Source organism: Ranitomeya imitator, chromosome 5, assembly GCF_032444005.1.
Source record: "Ranitomeya imitator isolate aRanImi1 chromosome 5, aRanImi1.pri, whole genome shotgun sequence".
Lineage (NCBI taxonomy): Eukaryota > Metazoa > Chordata > Amphibia > Anura > Dendrobatidae > Ranitomeya > Ranitomeya imitator.
The window spans coordinates 297,675,638-297,701,125 of record NC_091286.1 but is presented as its reverse complement, the minus strand read 5'-3'; the positions used below and the strand labels follow the sequence as shown (position 1 = coordinate 297,701,125).

The 25,488-nt window shown below is 46.9% G+C and overlaps 1 protein-coding gene across 1 annotated transcript in view; it reads right to left on the bottom strand.

Annotated features, from left to right (window-relative positions):
* RTN4IP1 (reticulon 4 interacting protein 1) overlaps positions 1-25,488 on the bottom strand; it is a 70,186-nt gene that overhangs the window by 38,273 nt on the left and 6,425 nt on the right. Inside the window, exons 5-6 of the mRNA XM_069726283.1 lie at positions 25,213-25,261; positions 15,403-15,539 (exon numbers count right to left, since the gene is read on the bottom strand). Of these exons, the coding sequence (XP_069582384.1) occupies positions 15,403-15,539; positions 25,213-25,261 (186 nt within the window). The remainder of the gene's footprint in view (positions 1-15,402; positions 15,540-25,212; positions 25,262-25,488) is intronic.

Genomic DNA, 25,488 nt, shown 5'->3' with positions numbered 1-25,488 from the left:
TGGCGCACACACGTGGCATGGGGGGGGGGCTTGTGCCCCCCTGAATAGCCACTTCTCCTTATGTAAGAAGCATGTGCCATTCTCAGTGCCCACCACAAGTAACATGCCACCAATCATATCCAGCCATTATGCCACCTGCATGTGCCACCTTGGATGCCCCCCAGTGACACGAGCTGTAGAACGGGCAGTCTCCCTCATTTTACCAGCTAAAGCTGAGTGTTAATCTCCGGGCAGTGCTCCGCTTCCTCCGGACAGCCGGTCCTCTCTGCAGCCCCCAGGCCTCCTCCTCTCCTGCACCACGTGCAGACAATGGCGCGGACCATGCCCCACTGTGCAGCGTGCCCTCTGCTGGCCGGAGGTCGGACGTGCGCAGCTCACACTTGCATATTTCACCGGTCTATGGCATTACTGCGTCTTGTCCCAGCACCCGCTATTCTACATTGTAAAAAGTGGCAAAGTAGCTGCGGGCCGCACCAGATGATAAGCCATGTGGCCTAAGTCATTTGTTCAACTAGATAGGAATTCATAAAGGAGTTATGGAAATACTATATGTTCTAGCTGTACATCGTGTCTATTTCCGAGATCCCCAGAACAGGGCAAGCGCCCGTCTGGGTATCAAGCCATTCTAACACGCAAGGAGGAGGAGGCACATAGAACAGCCAGTAGAAGCTAGGTAGCAAAATGAAGTTTAATCTCTATGGGTAGCAGGGGCCCGGTCGGATCCGATGGCACCAGAACCGCTGCTCTAGGACTGCCCAGAACGGAGTTATGATCTTTCATAGGTTTTGGGAGATTTATCTCCAAACCTCCAGGGGAGGGGATTTAGGTTCAGCTCAGAGGGCTGGAGGGGAGTGAACCAGAGGATTAATGCTTGTGTGAAACATATCCTAGTGCTATTTTTCTGGGAGGTCACATGGACACATCGTGTTAGGAGAAGTCACACACAAAGGGGACCACAAGCCTCCCATGTGGCAGCCTGTCCCCTGCAAGCCAGGCCTTTCATCTATCTGGTAACTGACCATATGTTCTGCATATACCCTTTGTCCTACTACTATTGTATTTGCATATATGACTATTATATATACAATGCCTACAAGTAGTATTCAACCCCCTGCAGATTTAGCAGGTTTAATAAGATGCAAATAAGTTAGAGCCTTCAAACAAGAGCAGGATTTATTAACAGATGCATAAATCTTACAAACCAAAACGTTTTGTTGCTCAGTTAAATTTTTATAAATTTTAAACATAAAAGTGTGGGTCAATTATTATTCAACCCCTAGGTTTAATATTTTGTGGAATAACCTTTGTTTGCAATTACAGCTAATAATCGTCTTTTATAAGACCTGATCAGGCCGGCACAGATCTCTGGAGTTATCTTGGCCCACTCCTCCATGCAGATCTTCTCCAAGTTATCTAGGTTCTTTGGGTGTCTCATGTGGACTTTAATCTTGAGCTCCTTCCACAAGTTTTCAATTGGGTTAAGGTCAGGAGACTGACTAGGCCACTGCAACACCTTGATTTTTTGCCTCTTGAACCAGGCCTTGGTTTTCTTGGCTGTGTGCTTTGGGTCGTTGTCTTGTTGGAAGATGAAATGACGACCCATCTTAAGATCCTTGATGGAGGAGCGGAGGTTCTTGGCCAAAATCTCCAGGTAGGCCATGCTATCCATCTTCCCATGGATGCGGACCAGATGGCCAGGCCCCTTGGCTGAGAAACAGCCCCACAGCATGATGCTGCCACCATCACCATGCTTGACTGTAGGGATGGTATTCTTGGGGTCGTATGCAGTGCCATCCAGTCTCCAAACGTCACGTGTGTGGTTGGCACCAAAGATCTCGATCTTGGTCTCATCAGACCAGAGAACCTTGAACCAGTCAGTCTCAGAGTCCTCCAAGTGATCATGAGCAAACTGTAGACGAGCCTTGACATGACGCTTTGAAAGTAAAGGTACCTTACGGGCTCGTCTGGAACGGAGACCATTGCGGTGGAGTACGTTACTTATGGTATTGACTGAAACCAATGTCCCCACTGCCATGAGATCTTCCCGGAGCTCCTTCCTTGTTGTCCTTGGGTTAGCCTTGACTCTTCGGACAAGCCTGGCCTCGGCACGGGAGGAAACTTTCAAAGGCTGTCCAGGCCGTGGAAGGCTAACAGTAGTTCCATAAGCCTTCCACTTCCGGATGATGCTCCCAACAGTGGAGTCAGGTGGGCCCAACTCCTTGGAAAGGGTTTTGTACCCCTTGCCAGCCTTGTGACCCTCCACGATCTTGTCTCTGATGGCTTTGGAATGCTTCTTTGTCTTTCCCATGTTGACCATGTATGAGTGCTGTTCACAAGTTTGGGGAGGGTCTTAAATAGTCAGAAAAGGCTGGAAAAAGAGATAATTAATCCAAACATGTGAAGCTCATTGTTCTTTGTGCCTGAACTACTTCTTAATACTTTAGGGGGACCAAACAGAATTCTGGTGGGTTGAGGGGTTGAATAATAAATGACTCTCTGAAAAGACTTTTCACAATTTAAAAAAAAACAAACAAAGAAATAACATTCTTTTTTGCTGCAGTGCATTTCACACTTCCAGGCTGATCTACAGTCCAAATGTCACAATGCCAAGTTAATTCCAAATGTGTAAACCTGCTAAATCTGCAGGGGGTTGAATACTACTTGTAGGCACTGTATATAACCATTGTGTATATATAGTGTATTGTCTAGTGTGACCTTTAGGCGATTAAATATATAATTTAACCTTGGGCTGCTCTTTTATGTCGATCCACAATTCAACGTGTACGTTTCTCGGCCTAATCTCACGTGCTACTGGGGTCTGGTTCCTGACCTGATATAACCCTGTTAACAGACCAGGCATATTTCGAATGAGGAACTGGTGGCAGTCCTACCGGGCTGAAAGCATTAAGCTACTTACTGGTAGTGGCATTTCTCGGAGGCCCATGACAGCACGATGAGAGAGGGGACCCGCCCATTAGGAACAGGAAACCTACAGATACAAAAGGGCGGCACCTCTCCCTTGCCTCAGTTGTATTTCAGAGTCTTGAGAGGACTACCGCGGTTAGTGGTACACAAAAATATACACTATATACAGATTATATACAAAATATCAGACATCTATTGGAACTGGTATCGTATTGTGAAATATATACATTTACAGGAAGTGCAACCCCCAGTGAATAGGGAGGGAACTAAGGGTGCTGTCATGGGCCTCCGAGAAATGCCGCTACCAGTAAGTAGCTTAATGCTTTACTCGGACTCCCATGACAGCACGACGAGAGAATTACAGAGATGTAAGCTTCCTTAGGGAGCAGGGCCGTATTTGCCACTAGGCACTTGAGGGCACGTGCCTAGGGCGGCGGGATGCGGGGGGGCGCCCTTGAGCTAGGTTTTTTCTTTTTTTTTCTTTTTTTTTTTTTTATAAAACTCCGGGGTCAAGTTTCCGCCCCCCCTCCTCCCTCCCTCCTTCCCGCCCCCCCCCCTCCCTCCTTCCCGCCCCCCCTCCCTCCCTCCCTGAAGACGTAATACTCACCTTCCTCCAGCGGTGGCTGCAACTGCGTCTCAGCGCCTGCAGCGCGTCCTGTCTTCAGCGGTCACATGGTACCGATCATTAAGGGTGATGAATATGCGCATATTCATCACCCTTAATTAGCGCTACCATGTGACCGCTGAAGACAGGAAGGAAGACGCTGAGATGCCAGGAAGTTCTGTGCTGCGCGCCGGTGAGAGGTAAGTATGACAGGGAAAAAAAGTGGGGTGCCGTGCACACAGGGGGGAAGGATGGGGAGCCGTGCATACAGGGGAGAAGGATGGGGAGCCGTGCATACAGGGGAGAAGGATGGGGAGCCGTGCATACAGGGGAGAAGGATGGGGAGCCGTGCACACAGGGGAGAAGGATGGGGAGCCGTGCACACAGGGGAGAAGGATGGGGAGCCGTGCACACAGGGGAGAAGGATGGGGAGCCGTGCACGCAGGGGAGAAGGATGGGGAGCCGTGCACGCAGGGGAGAAGGATGGGGAGCCATGCACGCAGGGGAGAAGGATGGGGAGCAGTGAACGCAGGGGAGAAGGATGGGGAGCCGTGCATACAGGGGAGAAGGATGGGGAGCCGTGCACGCAGGGGAGAAGGATGGGGAGCCGTGAACGCAGGGGAGAAGGATGGGGGAGCCGTGAACGCAGGGGAGAAGGATGGGGGAGCCATGAACGCAGGGTGGGAGGATGGGGGAGCCATGAACGCAGGGGAGAAGGATGGGGGAGCCATGAACGCAGGGGAGGATGGGGAGCCATGAACGCAGAGTGGGAGGATGGGGGAGCCATGAACGCAGAGTGGGAGGATGGGGGAGCCATGAACGCAGGGGAGAAGGATGGGGGAGCCATGAACGCAGGGGAGAAGGATGGGGAGCCATGAACGCAGGGTGGGAGGATGGGGGAGCCATGAACGCAGGGTGGGAGGATGGGGGAGCCATGAACGCAGGGGAGAAGGATGGGGGAGCCATGAACGCAGGGGAGAAGGATGGGGAGCCATGAACGCAGAGTGGGAGGATGGGGGAGCCATGAACGCATGGGAGAAGGATGGGGGAGCCATGAACGCAGGGGAGAAGGATGGGGAGCCATGAACGCAGAGTGGGAGGATGGGGGAGCCATGCTTGCAGGGGAGAAGGATGGGGGAGCCATGAACGCAGGGTGGGAGGATGGGGGAGGCATGAACGCAGTGTGGGAGGATGGAGTATAAATATGGAGTATAAATACTGGGCCCTATAAGGGGGACACAGTGTGAGAGGACAGTGTGAAGAGGGGACCGGTATAGAAAGGAGAGGTCAGTGTGAAGAGCATGTACCATAAGAGGGACAGTGTGGGGGTCATACTTTGTGCAGACAATATAGTGAGGGGCAATTTTTTATTTGGGAGCATTATAATGACACTTGTATCTTTAAGGGCGTCATGTGGAGACTTTCTGCAAAAGAGCGGCGAAGATGGAAGTCTGCAGAGACGGCTGTGGATGAGAAAAAACTCATCATGGGATCTGGACAAGATGAAGAAAAGGAGAACGGCTCCAGAGGCGACGTCATCTATCAGGTACCTGGATGTAAATGTTATTTGTGATGCTAACTCTCATGTTTTTATATATGCTAGGAGATTTAAAGGGACACTGTCACCTGAATTTGGAGGGAAAAATTTTCAGCCATAGGGGTGGGGTTTTCGGGTGTTTGATTCACCCTTTCCATACCCGCTGGCTGCATGCTGGCTGCAATATTGGATTGAAGCTCATTCTCTGTCCTCCGTAGTACATACTGTACCTGCACAATCTGCAATCTTGCCTTGTGCAGGCGTGTACTATGGAGGACAGAGAATGAGCTTCAATCCAATATTGCAGCCAGCATGCAGCCAGCGGGTAAGGAAAGGGTGAATCAAACACCCGAAAACCCCGCCCCTATGGCTGAAAATTGTTCCCTCCAAATTCAGGTGACAGAGTCCCTTTTAAAGGGGATGTCCAGGCTTGTGATGAGTCTGCAGTCATTCTTTGTGACTGCAGACTTCTGAATTCTCACAGTGCACACTGCACGCTGTCAGGATTCTCTCATGCTGGGGATTTACATTAATGCGATCATGTGCTGACTAGACATGCGTGACCTCCGTCAATGAAAATGAACTGAGCGAGGCCGGGCACATCTAGTCGGAATGTGGTCAGAAGTATACAAATCACATACTTGTGCTGACATGACTGTCCACCGGCAAGGGAGAATCCTAAAAGTGTGCAGTGCATGCGTTGTGAGAATTCAGAAGCTGCGATGTCAGGATTCAGCTCTGCAAGTTCCAGTAGTCGTCACATGGACACGTCACTCATATGCGATTTTCAGACTTAGAGTATGTGTCCACGTTCAGGATTGCATCAGGATTTGGTCAGTATTTTACATCAGTATTTGTAGCCAAAACCAGGAGTGGGTGATAAATACAGAAGTGGTGCATATGTTTCTATTATAGTTTTCCTCTAAGGCTATGTGTCCACTTTCAGGATGGCCGGCGGTATCGCCGGAGCGGCTTAGCCGCTCTGCGGTAAGCCCCGCCCCCTTTCTGGGACGCGATGATGCCGGATGTGTTCACAGCACACATCCGGCATCATCGCACCCCACCATAGCGCCCTGTGCTATATCTTGCGGCGACGCAGCGTCGCCGCAAGATATACGGACATGCTGCGATCTGAAAAGACGCGCAGCATGTCCGGAGTCGCAGGGCCACCGCGTGCGTGTTACCACGCATAGTGGAGACGGGATTTCATTAAATCCCCTCCACTATGCTGTAACATCTGGACGCTGCGTGTTTGACGTTGCGGCTCTATGCAGCGTCAGACACGCAGCGTTTCCTGCACGTGGAAACAGACCCTAATTGTTCCACTCCTGGTTTTGGCTTACAAATACTGATGAAAAATCCTGACCAAATCCTGATGCAATCCTGAACGTGGACACATACTCTTATGGTCCTGTGACAACGAGCTTCTCTTCTGCTTCTCTTAGTTTTTCACTGAACATTGAGAGCATTAGGGAGAGGAGCTCGTGGGCACATGACTGAGTGTGCAAATCACATATGTCCTTGGCGGAGGGGGGGCACCAAAATGAATTCTTTCCCCGGGTGCCAGAAACCCTAGATACACCTCTGCCGGTATCCTACTGCGAGCGGCGATTACCGGGTCCGGTGGAGGGAGGTCTGTGCACAGGCAGTGAGGCAGGGACTGAGGGTGTGCACAGAGAGGATGGAGACCCGGACACTGCCCGTCCCAGTCTACGCCGTAGCCTAGAGCCCTCATTATCATAGGAATATGTCAGTTAATAAATTGCTTTTCTGAAGCTTTATAGTGTAGTTATAGGTCAGGGAGGGTTGGATAGGGATGAGCTAGCAAGGTGCAGGGACAGGTAGTGATGGCTACTTGCGAACATGTGCGGCAATTGCGGTTTTGCACTTACGATGATACATAAAACACTGCTAGTAGTGTTTTTTCTCATTGCTGCAAGTACCGCATTTGCCGGATGGCGGCAAAACCGCAAGTGCCGCACATGTCTGTAAGTCCCATAGGGAATGAATGAGGCCGAATGCAGTGTTGCCCTAAGTGATCCATTATGCGGCAGATGCGGAAAAACTGTCGGATCTGCTGCAAAAGGCGACTTTCACATCAGCGATTTTTGCCAAAGTCACTGCCGATAGTGTTATACTCACCAAAGGGGGAGGCAGCACTAAAAGTGCCTAGGGCAGCAGAAACTCTAAATACGGCCCTGTTAGGGAGGGACTATGGCCTGTAGCACCCTTAACCCGAATGTGAGATCAGAGGAAGCCCCCAAATCCAACCTATAGTGTTTAAAGAAGGTGGACGGGGATGACCATGTGGCCGCCTTACATATCTGGTCGATTGATACTCCAGACTTTTCCGCCCAGGATGTAGCCATGGCCCTGGTGGAATGCGCCCTCAGATTCTGCGGAGCCGGACCTCCACCTGCAGTGTAAGCCAAAGAGATAGCCTCCCTAATCCACTTTGCTAGTGTGTACTTTGATACCCTGAGTCCCTTCCTAGGGTTTTGGAAAGATAAAAATAACGCATCATCTTTCTTCCATGTGTCAGTAATAGAGATGTATTCTAGCAGGCATCTCCTAACATCTAATGTATGGAGTAGTTCTTTAGGGTTGGAGGGATTGGGAAGGAAGGATGGTAAAACTATCTCCTGTGTCCTGTGAAACCGTGATGACACTTTTGGTAAATAGGCTGGGTCCGGTCTGAGGACTACTCTATCCGGCAGAAACTCTGTATAAGGGGCAAGCCTGGAGAGCGCTTGTATGTCCCCCACTCTACGGGCAGATGTAATTGCCACAAGAAAAGCTGTCTTAAGAGATAGGGCCTTAATTGAAGCTGATTGTAAAGGTTCAAACGGCTCTCTAGTCAATGCTGACAGTACTAGGTTGAGATCCCAAGGCATAGATCTATCTTTATGTATGGGTCTAGATCTAATAGATGCTTTAAGAAACCTTTAGATCCAATAATTATTGGCGATGTTACATGAAAATAGAGCCCCTAGGGCCGAGACCTGTACCCTTAGAGTACTAGTGGAAAGATCTAGCTCTAAGCCTCTTTGCAGAAATTCTAAGATTTGTTTTATAGGTAATCCCTCTTCTAAATTAAAAATCAGAAGAGGCCAGAAATTTCCGCCAGGTTCTAGCGTAAATTGTTGTGGTTATTTGCCTTCTACTTTTCATAAGGGTCTCAATTAGACTCGGGGAGAACCCTTTGCTTTTTAGTAACGCCCTTTCAAAATCCATGCCGTTAAATGGAGATTCTTTACTTGAGGATGGCTGTTCGGACCCTGGTAGAGCAGATCTGGAATGTCCGGAAGTACCTAGGGGTCCTCCACTGACATGATCCTGAGCCAAGTGAACCAGGCCCTTCTGGGCCAGAATGGGGCAATCAATATAACTCTGGCTCGATCTTCTCTTATCTTCCTGACTACTAGGGGTAACAGGCCTAGTGGAGGAAATGCATACGCCAGTTGAAAATCCCATTTGATCAGAAAGGCGTCTACCGTCAGAGGATTTTCCCTGGGATTTAGGGAACAAAATTTTGTCGTCTTCCGGTTGTCCCTGGTAGCAAATAAATCTACTTCTGGATGTCCCCATTTGTGGACGATCTGATCGAACACGCAATTGTTTAGGGACCACTCCCCTTGCCTCAAGGTGTTGCGGCTTAGAAAGTCCGCCTTGATGTTTTCTTTTCCTCTTATGTGTAGAGCGGTTAGGGATAAGAAGTGATTTTCTGCTGTCTGGAACAGACGATCCGCCACTCTCATCAGTGACTCGGAATGAGTTCCACCCTGATGATTTATGTATGCGTCTGCCACCTGGTTGTCCGATAGGATCTTGACATGATGACCCTGCAGATATATGAGGAATTTTTTCACCGAAAGCTCTACTGCCATTAACTCTTTCTGGTTGGAGGAGGCTGATGTTAGGGGAGGGGACCATAGACCCTGAACCATCATGTCATCCATGTGTGCTCCCCAACCCGAAGGGCTAGCATCTGTTGTTACCACCCGTGTTACCTGAGACACCCAGGGAACTCCCGCCGATAAATTTTCACTGACTAGCCACCACTTAAGAGATGTGAGTGCTTTTGGACTCAAAGTAATCTAATTCTGCAGGGACCCCTGTAAGATTCTATCATTAACCAGCACCTCGGATTGTAACGGTCTGGTGTGGAACTGGGCCCAACGGACGGCGGGAATGCAAGAGGTTAAAGAACCCAATAGTGACATAGCCTGTCTAAGGGTCATGGATGGCTTAACAATTGCCCTAGACACCTGTTGCTGGATATGTAACAACTTGTCGGGTGGAAGACAACACTGTTGGGATTCTGAGTTTAACAATAGACCCAAAAATCTTTGTATTTTCTGGGGCTGTAAACGAGATTTTTCGTAATTTACGATCCACCCCAAATGCTCAAGTTTGGATGTGGCTGTCTCTAGCTGAGAACGGCAATGGTCTGCAGAGCTCCCTACTATAAGAAAGTCATCCAAGTAGGGAATAATTAGGATGTCAGACTCTCGTAAGTGTGCCATGACTTCGGCCACTAACTTTGTAAACACCCTAGGAGCTGCCGATAAGCCGAAGGGAAGAGCTCTGAACTGGAAATGGCGAATCTGGCCCCCCATTGACACAGCTACTCTCAGGAAACTCTGGAAGTGTTCATGTATTGGAACATGATAGTATGCATCTTTTAGATCTACAACTACCATGAAACAGTGATTAAACAACATTTTTATTGCTGAATTGATTGTTTCCATTTTAAATGATTCATTGACCAGGAACTCATTAAGACATTTGAGATTAATGATCGTTCTAAAAGATCCGTCTGGTTTCTTAATCAGAAAAAGAGGAGAATAATATCCCCTTCCTCTTTCTGATTCCGGAATTTCAATCAGCACGTTCTTGGAACATAAGTTGATAACCTCTGCTTCCAGGGCTGCTTGCTCAAGGGGGAGGAACGTAAAGGGGTTAATTTAAATTTTTCACGAGGCCAGTAATTGAAGTCCAGTTTTAGACCTTCAGTAATGATGCCTCTGACCCATTTACTGTTTGTAATGTCAAGCCAAGCTGAAGAGAATGCTGACAGTCTACCCCCCACAGGGATCGCTAGTCATTGGTCCGGTTTTTTCTGATCCTTTGAGGAATGGCGAAACATATATCCCGTACCTCTACCGTGTCTGTCTTCCCATCTGAAACTTTCTCTAGTGGGAGAGGACCCGCGTTTCTTCCCGCGACCAAATCTCCTTCGATTGAAGGGTCGACGGTAAGATGAATATAGATTGGGGAATTTCTTTTTGTCATCCCCTGCTTTTTCCAACAACTCGTCCAGAGTTGGACCGAAGAGGTATTGTCCTTCACACGGAATGGCGCAGAGCTTAGTTCTAGACTGAATGTCACCTGACCAGCATTTCAGCCACAAGGCCCTGCGAGCCGCGTTAGATAGTCCTGCCGCTCTAGCCGCCATTCTAACCGAGTCCACGGATGCGTCCGATAGGAAGACTGCAGCATTCTGGATTGTTGGTAGAGCCTTCAGAATAGTGTCTCTGGATGCACCGTCCTTAAGCTGAGACTCTAACTGATCTAGCCAGACCATTAATGATCTGGCCGTACATGTTGCCGCCCCGGCTGGTCTGAGAGATCCAGCCGCCATCTCCCAGGTACCTTTAAGAAAGATATCTGCCTTCCTGTCCAGAGGATCCTTGAGGGTCCCCATATCCTCAAAGGGTAATGAGGCTTTCTTTGACGCTTTTGCTACAGCCGCGTCCAATTTAGGAGCTTTATCCCATGTATCCACAACTGGATCGTCAAAGGGATACCTGCGTTTTAATGCCGGTGGTAAGGCCCCCTTTTTTCCGGTTTCTTCCATTCTCTAAGGATCAAGTCCTGAATCTTCTCGTTTACCACGAAAGATCTATGTTTTTTACGATCAAGTCCGCTAAACAACTCCTGTTTCGAGGGTTGTGATTTAGGTTCCTCTATACCCATCGTGCCTCTAACTGATTTGACAACCTTGTCAATTTTATCCAAGGGTAGACAGAATCGTCCTGACTCCTCATCTGATGAAGAGGAGAGGGGACTGGAGAGATAGGTATTTTCCTCTCTTTCTTCCTCTGAAGAATTAGAGTCCAAGAGAGTCCTATGCTTTGAGCCTTCCGCTTGGGATAGGGACCGTAGTGATTCCCTTACTTCCAGCCGGATCATTTCCCTCAGGTTTGCCGGAGTTACGGACTCTTCTGCTACCTAGGGGAGGACAATATAGGAGATAACTAATATCTGACCTAATGTCACTACCACCAACCCACTCCTGTAGACCTCACCGTCTGCTGTATACAGGGGCACATAATTTTTTTGAACAAGAGTCAGGTAGAGGGACTCCACAGAGGGCACACTCCTTAGGTTTTGATTTTCCCGTACTCTTCTTCCCCTGGAATGATAAAGTATAAGGGGCCCGCGTCACAGAGTGAACTTTCACGTAGATCACTTACCCGTGCGCCAAAGTAAAGTACCGGAATCCAAGGGGGTTCTTTGTTAGTCGAAGCTCTGGATCCTTGTTCGGAAGAGCTCTTACGACTGGGCTGGTCGCCTCTATCTTTCTGTTTGGGCTTCTGACGTACCTCGTCTGGCAGCTGCTGCTGCTCACCACCACTCTCCATGACGAAATGCGACCAAAAGCAGGGATCTAACATCTCCACCTGCATAAATACCCCTTGGATCCGGTCAGCAGATGGGCCAGCGCTGTCCCTATTGGTCCAGGATACAGCAGAGGGCAGGAGATCTTGCGGTCAAAACCGGCACTCAGACGCGATGGGCGCCGCCATCTTGGAACGACTGCGCATGCGCAGACGTCCGGCGACCCGTAAGCGGCCGCTAACCCCGCCCCCTTACGTCACTGCACCCGGAAACGCTCCAGCACGCGCTGAGAGCGGTGCAGGACGCCGGGGATGGAGCGCAGCGCTCCGGGAGCTCACCCACACGCCTGAGCCCGGCACCCGCAGCCACACCATACCGCTGCACCACCAATGGGAATACTTACCTGCGCCGATGCTGATGGAGGCAGGAAATCCTCCGGACTCCGCTCCCTGCTGCGAACGCCACCGCCGTGAAATCCAGCAAGGACCACCGTGGCGTCTCCAGGGATCTCTGCACCGGCCGAGGTAGGAGACCCCCCCGCTACCGTATTCGGCCGGCCGGCCTGGGCTCCTTCTGTAGACATCCGTCCCCTTCAGGAACAGGAAACCAACTGAGGCAAGGGAGAGGTGCCGCCCTTTTGTATCTGTAGGTTTCCTGTTCCTAATGGGCGGATCCCCTCTCTCGTCGTGCTGTCATGGGAGTCCGAGTAAAAGGTTCTGTTTCACTGGTACTAGTGGCATCCCAGCCTGTCAGGGTTGTGGGCAAGTGTGGTGCCATGTCAGTGAATGCATGGGCCACCTTATCTCACTTCCCGTGCCTCCCTGGGCCCGTGTGGACGGGGGGGGGGTGGGGGGCGTTGTCTGGGTAAAACCGTGCCAAGCTGACCTTACGTGTCCCCACGGGGTGCGGAACATCACGTTGGTACAAGTGGAGAGACCTTACCATGTGATCCCACTGAATATTCATGTCAGGCAGGGTGGCGAGGTGTGGATCGTTCACGTTCGTCACACAAGGTATGAATACTTTTTCAATGCACTGAAGATTACAGCTGCAAATATAAAATCTGCTTTCGACAGGGAGAGCCACTGGAATTGTAGAATGAAACTGACCTTGACTGCCCATTGACGCTTGTGATGTTGAGGAGACTAAGGGTACCGTCACACTATAACATTTCGATCGCTACGACGGTACGATTCGTGACGTTCCAGCGATATCGTTACGATATCGCTGTGTCTGACACGCAGCAGCGATCAGGGATCCTGCTGAGAATCGTACGTCGTAGCAGATCGTATGGAACTTTCTTTCATCGCTGGATCTCCCGCTGTCATCGCTAGATCGGTGTGTGTGACACCGATCTAGCGATCTAGCGATGCGATCCAGCGATGCGTTCGCTTGTAACCAGGGTAAACATCGGGTAACTAAGCGCAGGACCGCGCTTAGTTACCCGATGTTTACCCTGGTTACAAGCGTTAAACTAAAAAAAAACAAACAGCACATACTTACATTCTGGTGTCCGTCAGGTCCCTTGCCGTCTCTGCTTCCCGCACTGTGACTGCCGGCCGTAAAGTGAAAGCAGAGCACAGCGGCTGTGCTTTCACTTTCACTTTACGGCCGGCAGTCACTGAGTGCGGGAAGCAGACTGCAAGGGACCTGACGGACACCAGAATGTAAGTATGTGCTGTTTGTTTTTTTTAGTTTAACGCTTGTAACCAGGGTAAACATCGGGTAACTAAGCGCGGTCCTGCGCTTAGTTACCCGATGTTTACCCTGGTTACCCAGGGACCTCGGCATCGTTGGTCGCTGGAGAGCTGTCTGTGTGACAGCTCCCCAGCGACCACACTACGATTTACCTACGATCACGGCCAGGTCATATCGCTGGTCGTGATCGTAGGTAAATCGTATAGTGTGACGGTACCCTAAGGCTAGGTTCACATTGTGTTAGTGCAATCCGTTTAGCGCATACGCTAATGGAATGCGCTTACGCAATGTCCAAAAAGTGATCGCATTTGGCGATCCCGCTAGCGCAGATGCCCTATCTGCTAGCGAAGAACGGACCCTGAACGCTGCAAGCAGCGTTCGAGGTCTGTCCGAAAATAACGGGACATCGCTGACGCATGCCAAAAATGGCATACGTTAGCGATGCGTTAGTGATCCGTTAGCACATTGCGGTCAATGGGTGCGCTAACGGATCCGTTACATAGCGTTAATTGCGACAATTGCGCCATGTAACGGATTCCGTTAGCGGACACCCACTAACGCAATGTGAACCTAGCCTTAAAGGCACAGGGATTGAATCAAGATCAACAGAGATTGAAATTCATGCATATTGGCTATCTTTGTAAAGATAAATCAGGAGGGTAATCATACCCTTTAGACAGGCAGACAGTTGCCAATTCTAATTCTTGGTAGGACTACACTGCTAAGCTGTAAATAGGAGTCATGGAGAATTTACAGAGGGTGCAGACACTGCACATGGGCGACTGAGTAGGATTCTCAAACCTATCCCTATAAAAAAGTTACTGGGGTGCAGTTCACAGTGTGGGATACATGTTGGACCTGTGGCTTAAAGGTTTATTCCCATGTTCATGAACTGGCATTTTAGATTGTGCTTTTAAATATAAGAAAATGTGCAAATTACTGCTGGTTCACATTTTCAGCCGTTGCTGAGATAACACTATTTCTTTACAGATTGTTTCCTTGGAGACCGACCACTGTTGCTAGACGTGTAGTGCTTCCAAGCTTTTTCCTATTCAACTTGTAAGCACTGATTTAAAGCTGGCCAGGATGGCTGGAGAGTGCTGTAACCTTCTATTCACAGCCAGCGTCAGCACAGTGCATACACGCAGCAGTAGTCAGTCTCCTAAGTAACAGCTGTAAACAAAATACTTCAAGAATCAATGAAAATTGTAATAAGCAGTACATTCCATAAGTGATTTTATTTACAAGCACTATCCGAAAGTATCCATCCATGAAGATGGGAATAACACTTTTATGTTGCTTCCTCTAAGCAGTACTCGTCTAACGGGACAACAACTGGAAAAATTATCCAAAGAGGTCTCTGGAACTGAAGGAAATTAGTAGTCTTTTGTTGGGCTAAAAGAGAAGTTGCTAACTCTTAGGGTATGTTTCCACGGTCCGTATCGGCAGCACTTTGGATGCAGCGCCGTCCAAAGCGCTGCTGGCTTTTGTACGCGTGGTGATTCACCGCATCCTATACATAGGATGGTGATATTTATCTTGCGGAGACTGAGCGTCACCAGAAGATAAATATAAATGCTGCGGTCTAGAAAGACGCGCCGCATGTGTGTATACGAAGGAAGTCAAAGGCGTCCCTGTACGCATAGTGGAGATGGGATTTCATAAAATCCCATCCACTATGCTGTAACATCTGGCCGCTGCAGATTGGATGAAAGCAGCGTCCTATCTGCAGCATTTACTGACCGTGGAAACATACCCTTAGAAATGCTCCACGCAGCTCATATCACCTTCCTTACAGTACATGAAATAACTGTATATCGTATACAGATACTGATATTTGTAATACACTGTTTCGAAGTTTGGTGCCTTAGACATAATAAAGAAAAACAGCATACAGATCTACACATTATCATTAAAGACAGAGGTACACTTCTATCCAAGAAACAGACACACGGAAAACCTGAATCTGAAGAAATCCTACCCTTAAGATATTAGAATTAAGTATAAAACTTACAGATCCCTTGTCTTTAACTGGTCCTGTAACCTCGCTACAGTATAGTCAATTATGTCATCAGCTCCCAGATCTTTCATCAGGGTAAAGGCGTTTCCAGAACAAACGGCAGTCACATGAGCACCCCATGCTTTCAGTAGCTAAAATAGATGATGTATCTGAAGTTAATATTGATGTAAAAAAATAATAAAACATGAATATTGACACAAAAATTGGTTCCTGAAGATCATAAATTGCATAAACATTCACGGACGAGCAAAAGGGTAAAAATGTTATGGTGGCTCAGTGGTTAGCACTACAGCCTTGCAGCGCTGGCGTCCTGGGTTCAAATCCCACCAAGGATAACATCTGCAAGGAGTTTGTATGTTCTCCCCGTGTTTGCGTGGATTTCCTCCATGTTCTCCAGTTTCCTCCCACATTTCAACGACATACTGATAGGAAATCTAGATGGGGAGCCCCAATGGGGACAGCAATGATAATAAAGCCCCGTGGAATGAATATAAGTGAGAAAAATAAATCAACGTTTAGAACTTTTGACTTTCAGGCTCCACACCAGCCACTATAGCTTTGACTGTGAGATTACCATCATTTTATGACATTCATCTTGGCTATTTCATGCATAAATGTGACTTGCAACTATTTAGCATATGATTAGTTATGCTGATTCTTGTCAGGTCACTGCATTGTTACTGTTTTGCTCCTGGTGGTAGAAAAAATACAACCTGTTCACACATTGCCTAACAGCTCAGTGTGTTATTAGGTTAATTCCCAAGAGAAAGGTCACTGGTTCGAATCGACAGTTGGAATAATACAAAATGAAGTTCTTCCATCCATTCAGAAGCCAAAAGGTGGATATCTAAGCAAAATATTGCAGTCAACAAGTCGGCTCATCTCAACGTCTATCAATTCTGGCACGACAAACAAGACAGTGTAAGTGGCTCGTATGCTTCGTAATAGTGAGATCACAGACATCGATGCAAGCACCGAGCCACACACATTACAAAAGTCTGGGATGGTGGCCCGAAAAAAGGTGAACAAGCCTAGACTTCAATATTGTCATAAGAAGCATTGGCTCGAGTTTGTAAAAAAGTACAAAACGTGGACAGTATAAGATTGGAAATTAGTGATTTGAAACAATGAGACGAAAGTCAATAGACTATGCTCTGATAAGGTGCAAACGGGTCTGGAAGAAACAAGAGAAAAAGGGGCTAATGGATTGAGAAAATTGAAAAAAAATGTCAAGTTTGGTGGGGGAAGAATTTGTTATGGGGTTGTTTCACAGCCAAAAGGCATTGGATACTTGACCAGGATCGATGTGGTCTCAATGCTGAGCTATATGTGAGTATCCTACAAGACTAGTTACTTTGTACCCTCGAGTACTATGGGATGGGTATGAAAAGAACAACATAGTGTTCCAGCAGGACAACAACATGAAGCATATGTCGAGATTGGAGAAGAAATGGTTCAATGACAATGAAGTAGAAAAAAAGCTATATACATACTCCCAGTGAGTCGACCAATATGCGCCAACTTTGGGAACGTCTAGGAGAGACCTGGGATCAGATTTTGGTAGAGACATGCTTGAAGATGATCGAAATCATGCCCAGAAGGACTCAGGCAGTGTTGAAAGTCAAAAGGTGGATTTACAAAATACAAATTAAAATTTAGATCTTTAGGAGCAAAACAGTAACAACGCAATACCATGACAAGAATCTGCATAACTAATCATATGCTAAAAAATTGCAAGTCAAATTTAAGTACGAGATATCCAAGATGACTATCACTAAAATGATGGTAGTCTCATGATCAAAGCAGAAATGGATAATAAGAAAAGGAGCCTGAAAGTCACAAGTTCAAATCATTGTTACCCTTTTCTCATCAGTGTAGGTTTGAAACACAATATTCAACCTGACACTAGACGAAGCTCAACAGCTTACGTCCTAAAGTGTTATTGTCTTCCATGTATAAGGCTATGTGCACATGTTGCAGATTTTGTTGCAGATTCGCTGAATTTTTTACATGCAGATTTGCACCAAATCTGCAAAGAGTGCTCAGGCAATGTTAATCAATGGGAATCCAGAATTGGTGTAAACATGCTGGGGAAAATTCTGCTTTGATTCTCAGCGTTTTATTTTCCACAGTATGTCAATTTGTTTTGCGGATCTGCAGCGTTTCTGCACCTATTGACTTCCACTGAATCAGTCAAATCCACAGCTAAACCGCAAGTGTAAAAAACTCTGCGGATTAGCTGCGGATTTGCATGCCAAAAACATTGCAGAAAGGAAGGAGGAAGAGTGTGTGGGCAGAGAATGTGTGTGTGGATGGGGAATATGTGCGGGTGGCTGTGTGTCTCTGTGTATGCGGGTGTCTGTAGCCAGGCATCTATAGATTTATAAATTGGCACTCAGTGCCAATTTATTATACTATATATTCACTGGTTTGGGGAACCTATTTTGTGCACCAACACAGCTTGTGCCACGATATACTTCACTACTGTAGCCAGGCATTACCTGATGGGACTACTACTCCCATCTGGCTATATCTGGTGTCAAATATAACAGTGGCAACATGAGCCAATGATGGGACAGTAGTAGTCCCATCATCTGGCGACTGTGTTCAATTAAAAAACACATACTTACCAAACACCTAATTCCCAAATGCCCAATGCGATCTCACGTGTAGAACACTCACATCGGGAGATGTGAACGTTCTACACGGCTCCCGGTGATACACTGTGGGAGGATCACCTCCTGTCCGTGTATCACTACGCCGCCGTGAGAAAGTTCACCGGAGTTCATGCTCTCACTTGCTGCACCACTGTGTGAGAAAATTCTCACACAGCAGTGCCGTGAGAGCACGAACTCCGGTGAACTCTCAGTGTATAGCCGGAGGCCAGGTAGAGTGGTCACATCTCCCGATGTGACTGTTCTACACGGGAGATCATCGTTATTAAATGGACTACGGCAGATAGGGATTATTTGTGTTTGTTTATTATTTTATTTTTGTTGCAGGAGATCGAGGGATTCGGGGTTAGGCGATGCAGTAAGTATGGTTAATAAAGATTAATAAAGGATTTTATTCTGGCCGAGTCTTTATTTCCCATACAACTATAGGATTAGTAATGGATAGGTGCCCTATAGATGATTCTCCATTACTAATCCGTGTGCTTGATGTCACCTGACAATACAAAGGTGACATCAACCCCACTTGCCACCTCTACAGGACAGTTTTTTAGTATGAGTCACAGTCCATCAAAGGCTTGAAAAAACGGATCCTGTGCAGATCGGTCAGTATTGGCAGCGCTTTGGAAGCAGCTCCGTCCAAAGTGCTGCTGGCTTTTGTACGCACGGTGATCCCGCATGTGTCCATTGAACCATGCGGAATCACCGCATCCTAAACATTGGACTATTTATCTTGCAGGGACGCTCATTTGACAAATTGACATGCTGCAGTCCAGAAAGACGCGCCGCATGTCCGTTTATGCAGGAAAGACACGGGTGTCCCTGCACACATAGTGGAGATGGGATTTCATAAAATCCCATCCACTATGCTGTAACATCTGGACGCTGCGGCTGACTGTGGAAACATACCCTTATAAAGTTTTACAAAATTAAACAGATATTGCGTTTCATGCAGAGTGTGTGTGTGTGTGTGTGTGTGTGTGTGTGTCTTTTATGTAACTATTTATTATTTAACTCTTTATTTATCATTTTCTTAATGAGGGTACCTGACACCTGTTCATTACTAAACCTCGGGCTTGGAATGACATATATAATTATATTCAGTTATATTTGTTTTGTGTGGGTTAACATTATATTTGAACATGGTATTTAATGATATTATAGTCTTCAATGGAGAGAGTAAAAGAAAGGGTTTGACTAGGAAAGGACATCACAATTTTTTATTTTTTTGTTAAATATAATATCTTTATTTAGCTTGCAAATCCGCAGACACATCCAAATAGAAATCCTCATCAACAACGCGCGGATTTTCAAGCACGTTTTCTGCCAAGATAGGAAGAATCCATGCAGATTTTTACAAGAGCAAATCAACAATGTGTGCACATACCCTTATAGTATGCAGCTAGCCGCCACGCTCTCTGTAGTAGCCGCTGCAGGTAGCCATATTGTAGAGCACATTGGGGAACATAGAGAGGTCGTTTTAAACTAAAATGTATTTTAATCCTATATGTCAGTCTATTTAGCTAATAATCTAATCTCTTTTCTAATATATTTTTTTGTATAAATCATTTTTATTGGTCACAGCAATAAAAAAACAAAGGCAAACGTTACAAACTGGTAAATCTGTGCAATGATGGGCAGTAATTTTAAGTCGAACAAGAGGAGCATAGTTACAGCATTTATGTCTTATGATTTAACTTTTCTGATCAGCAATGCTCCTGGCTATCCCGAAATCATGAGCTGATAACAATAAAAAACAGCCGGGATAGATGGTACCAATTGTTAGATTTCTTTGTGGATATTCAAAATACAATATGTATAATCGAACTAGTTATGAGGAGGACAAACATAGAAAGTAAGGAAGGGGAAAGAAAAGAGGGTGGGAAGAAGAAAAGAAGGATGGATGAGGGTGTGGGGAATTCAGGGAAGGAGTGTGGCTGCCCCCGCATCCCAGCGGACAGGACGCACGCCGAGGAACGGCCTGGAAGCATACGAGAATAGGCTATAAAGTGCGTCGGGTTCTGGAAACCCAGAGATCTAGTTCAGGAGTTTCCCTAAAAGCGATCCAAGGGGCCCATATGTTGTAAGTTTTCTCTGCGCTACCTGGTGACTGATTTATCAACTGCTCCATTCTATAGATGTCATTAAGTTCTGCCACAAAATCTGTACGGGAAGGAAATTTTTCTTGTTTCCAAAACCTAGGGATCAGATTTCTGACTGCAGTAAGAAAGTGTCTGAGGATGCCCCTCTTGAACCTAGATATTGACAAGTCGCATAGAGACAGCAAAGCTAGGCCTGCTGAAGGTTGGATCTGTGTGATAGACAGCTTATTATGAAGTTTAAAGACGGCCAGCCACAAATCCCTTATGGGGGGGCAGTCCCACCAGATATGCATGTAGGAGCCTATTTCCTTTAAACATCTCCAACAGACGTCAGGAGTCGTGGGGAATACCGCATGCACCATGGAGGGGCATCTATACCATCTTGCTAGAATCCTATAGCTCCTCTCCTGTGATACTGCGCATAATGACGATCTGGAAGAAAAGAGAAGAATTTTTTCCCTATCTTCAGATGACAAGGGTCTTCCTAGGTCGCCCTCCCATTTTGAGAAAAACAATGGCCAACCCTGCAGCGGAGCCCTTCCCTCTTGGAAGATTTTATAAAGCAGCGAGACAGTATGATCTGGGGGATTTGCTGATATGCAAAGCTTCTCAAAGGGAGTTAGCGGCCTGTTGATGTTGGCTTGTTTAGAGATTGAGTGGATATAACTTTTTAGTTGTTCATAGAAGAACCAGTCAACAGAGTATGATTCCTCCTCTGGGAATAGTTCCCTAAGGGACTTCATCCCAGTTTCATTTAAATAGTCATGGATGATGGGTTTTGAATCTTTTCTTTTATTTAGAAATGTCTCTCTATTCAACCCTGCCGGAAAAGCAGAATTATCGTAAATTGGAATTAAGGGGCCCGGGAGGGTTGTGATCTGAAAGTCTTTATTTCGGTTTTTGATAAGAAGCAACAAGTTTCTCGTAAGGAAGGGTATGTAGGTGCCCGGCCCTAGCCCCTTGCCTCCTTTCCAAAGTACAATTTGGGAGTCTCGTCCATTGAGATCATTTTCTAAGTTAACCCACTTTTTGTTGTTTTTACTGTGATAAAGGTCTAGGATACAAGTTCCCATTGATGCATAACTATAAATCGCGAGGTCCGGGAGACCCAGTCCACCTGTCGATTTAGATCTACTCAATGTTGTATATGAAATACGTGCTCGATTATGAGACCAAATAAAACGAGTAATTATTTGTTTGAGGCGGGAAAAGAAGGAAGCTGGTAGGTATAGGGGAATTGTTTGAAAAAAATATAAGAGGCGAGGCAGGAGGTCCATCTTCACTGCATTGATTCTACCCAGCCAGGACAATTGTAGCCTGTGCCACTTCTCCAAGTCTGAGTTTGTTTTCTGTAGGATTGGCGCAAGGTTGGTTTCAAACAGTTTAGACGTTTTGTTTGTAATTTTGATACCTAAATAAGTAAGGGAATCAAAGCTCCATTTAAATGGGAAAGCCCTCCTTAATTGATCCACCAAGGGGAGTTGGAGTGATATGTTTAGGATTTCGGATTTATGGGAATTCATTTTGAAGTTACTTAGGTGGCCAAATTTTTGTAGCTCCGAAATAATGTTTGGTAGGCTCGTAGAGGGGGACGTAATATATAGGAGAATGTCATCTGCAAAGAGTGCCAGCTTATGTTCTTCAGAACGTAATTTTATACCATTAATTGATGGGTTATTTCTCAGGGCCACAGCTAGATGCTCCATTGTTAGAATATATAAGAGGGGAGAGAGAGGGCACCCCTGCCTTGTACCATTTCTGATCGGGAACATTTCCGATAATGAGCCGTTTACCTTGACCTGAGCACTAGGAGAAGAATACAGGGCGGAGATCCTACGCAGCATGTTTTCTTTTATGCCAATTTCCTCTAGAGTCTGGGAAATAAATTCCCAATGGACCCGGTCAAAGGCCTTTTCAGCATCTATTGACATGATACACAGGGGGTCCCCCTCTCTGCCCGCTCTGTCAATTAGAGAGATAGTTCGGATTGTGTTGTCCCTCGCCTCTCGCCCTGGAACAAAGCCCACCTGGTCCTGGTTTATTAGTTTTGGTAAAAGGGGGCATAGTCTATTGGCTAACATTTTTGCATATATTTTAATATCCAGATTTATTAAAGAGATCGGGCGGTAATTATCGCACGTAGAAGGGTCCTTGCCAGGCTTAGGGAGAACTGTTATGTGAGCGATGAGTGCCTGTGTAGGGAACGAGCCCCCAAGAGAGACAAAATTACAGGCCTTCAGAAGTATTGGACTAAGCAATGTGTTGAACGACTTGTAGAAGCCTGCTGAGTACCCATCAGGGCCCGGGCTCTTGCCCTGTTTCAAAGCGCTAATGGTTTCGGACACCTCCTCAACTGAGAATTCCTTTTCAAGATCAAGTACCGTATATACTCGAGTATAAGCCGAGATTTTCAGCCCAAATTTTAGGGCTGAAAGTGCCCCCCTCGGCTTATACTCGAGTCACGGTAGCGGTGGGGTCGGCAGGTGAGGGGCTGAGGGCGCTGGGGTATACTTACCTAGTCCCAGCGATCCTCGCGCTGTCCCTGCCGTCCCACGGGCTTCGGCGCTGCAGCTTCTTCCTCTCTTCAGCGGTCACGTGGGACCGCTCATTACAGAAATGAATAAGCGGCTCCACCTCCCATAGGGGCGGAGCCGCTTATTCATTTCTCTAATCAGCGGTGCCGGTGACCGCTGATAGAGAAAGAAGCTGCAGCGCCGAAGACAGGAGGGGACAGCGCGAGGATCGCCAGGACTAGGTGAGTATGTTATATTCACCTGTCCTCGTTCCAGCCGCCGGGCGCCGATCCATCTTCCCGGCCGGCGCCTCCATCTTCCCGGCGTCTGCGCTCTCTGACTGATCAGTCAGAGCAGAGACGCCGGGAAGATGGAGGCGCCGGAACGAGATGCCGGGAGCTGCAATCAAGGGAGGTGAGTATGTGGTTTTTTTTTTTTATTGCAGCAGTAGCAACGGCAGCACAGATTAATGTGGAGCATCTATGGGGCACAGTGAACGGTGCAGAGCACCGTATAAGGCACAGCTAGGGGGCACAATGAACGGTGCAGAGCACCGTATATGGAGCACATCTATGGGGCACAGTGAACGGTGCAGAGCACTGTATATGGCACATCTATGGGGCACAGTGAACGGTGCAGAGCACTGTATATGGAGCACATCTATGGGGCACAGTGAACGGTGCAGAGCACCGTATATGGAGCACATCTATGGGGCACAGTGAACGGTGCAGAGCACTGTATATGGCACATCTATGGGGCACAGTGAACGGTGCAGAGCACCGTATATGGCACAGCTAGGGGGCACAATGAACGGTGCAGAGCACTGTATATGGCACATCTATGGGGCACAGTGAACGGTGCAGAGCACCGTATAAGGCACAGCTAGGGGGCACAATGAACGGTGCAGAGCACCGTATAAGGCACAGCTAGGGGGCACAATGAACGGCGCAGAGCACCGTATAAGGCACAGCTAGGGGGCACAGTGAACGGTGCAGAGCACCGTATATGGCACAGCTAGGGGGCACAATGAACGGTGCAGAGCACCGTATATGGCACAGCTATGGGGCACAGTGAACGGTGCAGAGCACTGTATATGGCACAGCTAGGGGGCACAGTGAACGGTGCAGAGCACTATATGGGGCACAGCTATGGGGAAATATGAATGGTGTAGAGCACTATATGGCACAGCTATGGGGAAATAATGATCTATTTTTATTTTTGAAATTCACCGGTAGTTGCTGCATTTCCACCCTAGGCTTATACTCGAGTCAATAAGTTTTCCCAGTTTTTTGTGGCAAAATTAGGGGGGTCGGCTTATACTCAGGTCGGCTTATACTCGAGTATATACGGTAGATCACCTTCAGGCAGAGTGGGTAGTTTATGTTCCTGTAAATATGATTTGATTTTATTACGAAGAAAATGTAGTGGAGCCTCTTTATAGTGTCCCGTTATGTTGTATAGAGATTTGTAATATTCACTGAAGTTGGAAAGAATATCTCTGGTATTAAACACTTTCTTCCCCTCTTTGTTTTTAATAAAAGGAATGTAGGTATTGGGATTACGTTGATTAAGTGCTCTGGCCAAGAGTCTACCACTTTTATTACCGAGCTGATAGAAGCGGCTCTTGAGTCTTTCTCTGAGGTATTTAGATTTTTGGTCTATTATAGATAGCAGTTTTTGTCTGGCCGAGGAGAGCCTAGCAAATGTGCTGGCCTCAAGGTCTCGTTTATGTTTGTTTTCTAATTGGTGGATTTGATCTGTTAAGCTAAGTATTTCCGCCGCTCTTTCTTTTTTTAACCTCGCGCCATGGGAGATGAGGACGCCTCTTATTACACTTTTCAAGGCTTCCCATTTTATCTCTTTTCTAATATATTTTAATTAAAGTCCCTACTGTTCCATCACTACACTAACATATTATATTTTTTTTTACTACTTGCTCTTTGATGACCCTTCATTTGAGAATCCCAATGCAGACTTTACCCCCTCTCTGAAATGTAGCGCCATCAGTGACATCCATTTCAAGGGCTGGGCTCGTTCCTGGTTTGCAGTGTATGTGTCTGTGTCATATCTGACATATGCTCAGTAGATTCTTGTCACTGTGCTCCCTCACAGGCTCTGATAAAAAAGTAACAAGCCAGCAACAGAGTGCACTGTCAGTACACATTGCAATACCCGGCATGCAGGAAAGCAGAGAACAGTGCCGCCCCAGCAAGTGATGGAGGCAGCTGCTGATGACTCCACTGAGAATCCCAGTGCATACTGGTATAGTCAAACGGAGCATCAAAGGGGAAGTAGTACAAATAAATAAAGCAGTTAGATAGAATAGGAAGTTTGGAACTCAACAGTTTTTAGTATTGGGAGTCAAAAGTGGACACGTTTTTTCTTTTAGCGTGGAGGATGTGCTCAGTGGGGCTGTAGAGGAGTGCTGGTGGTATCTATTGGTTGGCGTCTCAAATACTTTAACACAAATATCAGCTGAATTATATTGAATCATATAACAAAATACAAATACGGTACCTGGATGGCTGCTGTACCAACTCCCCCCGATGACCCAATAATTAATACGCTAAAAAAGACAAACAAAAGGTTACTGATATCTCCATCCCAAACGCGGTAAATGTTGCAGACTCTCACCAAGTCATTTTCCATTATATTTTTTCTATTATAAGGTAACCAAATAAATAACAGATGAACTGTAACTGTCGTTTATTTCACAGCACGTGAAAATCTAACGATGATCCATTACCTTGTGAGCAGGGCCCTCCCTCCTCTTCTTAGATATATTGAGTTATG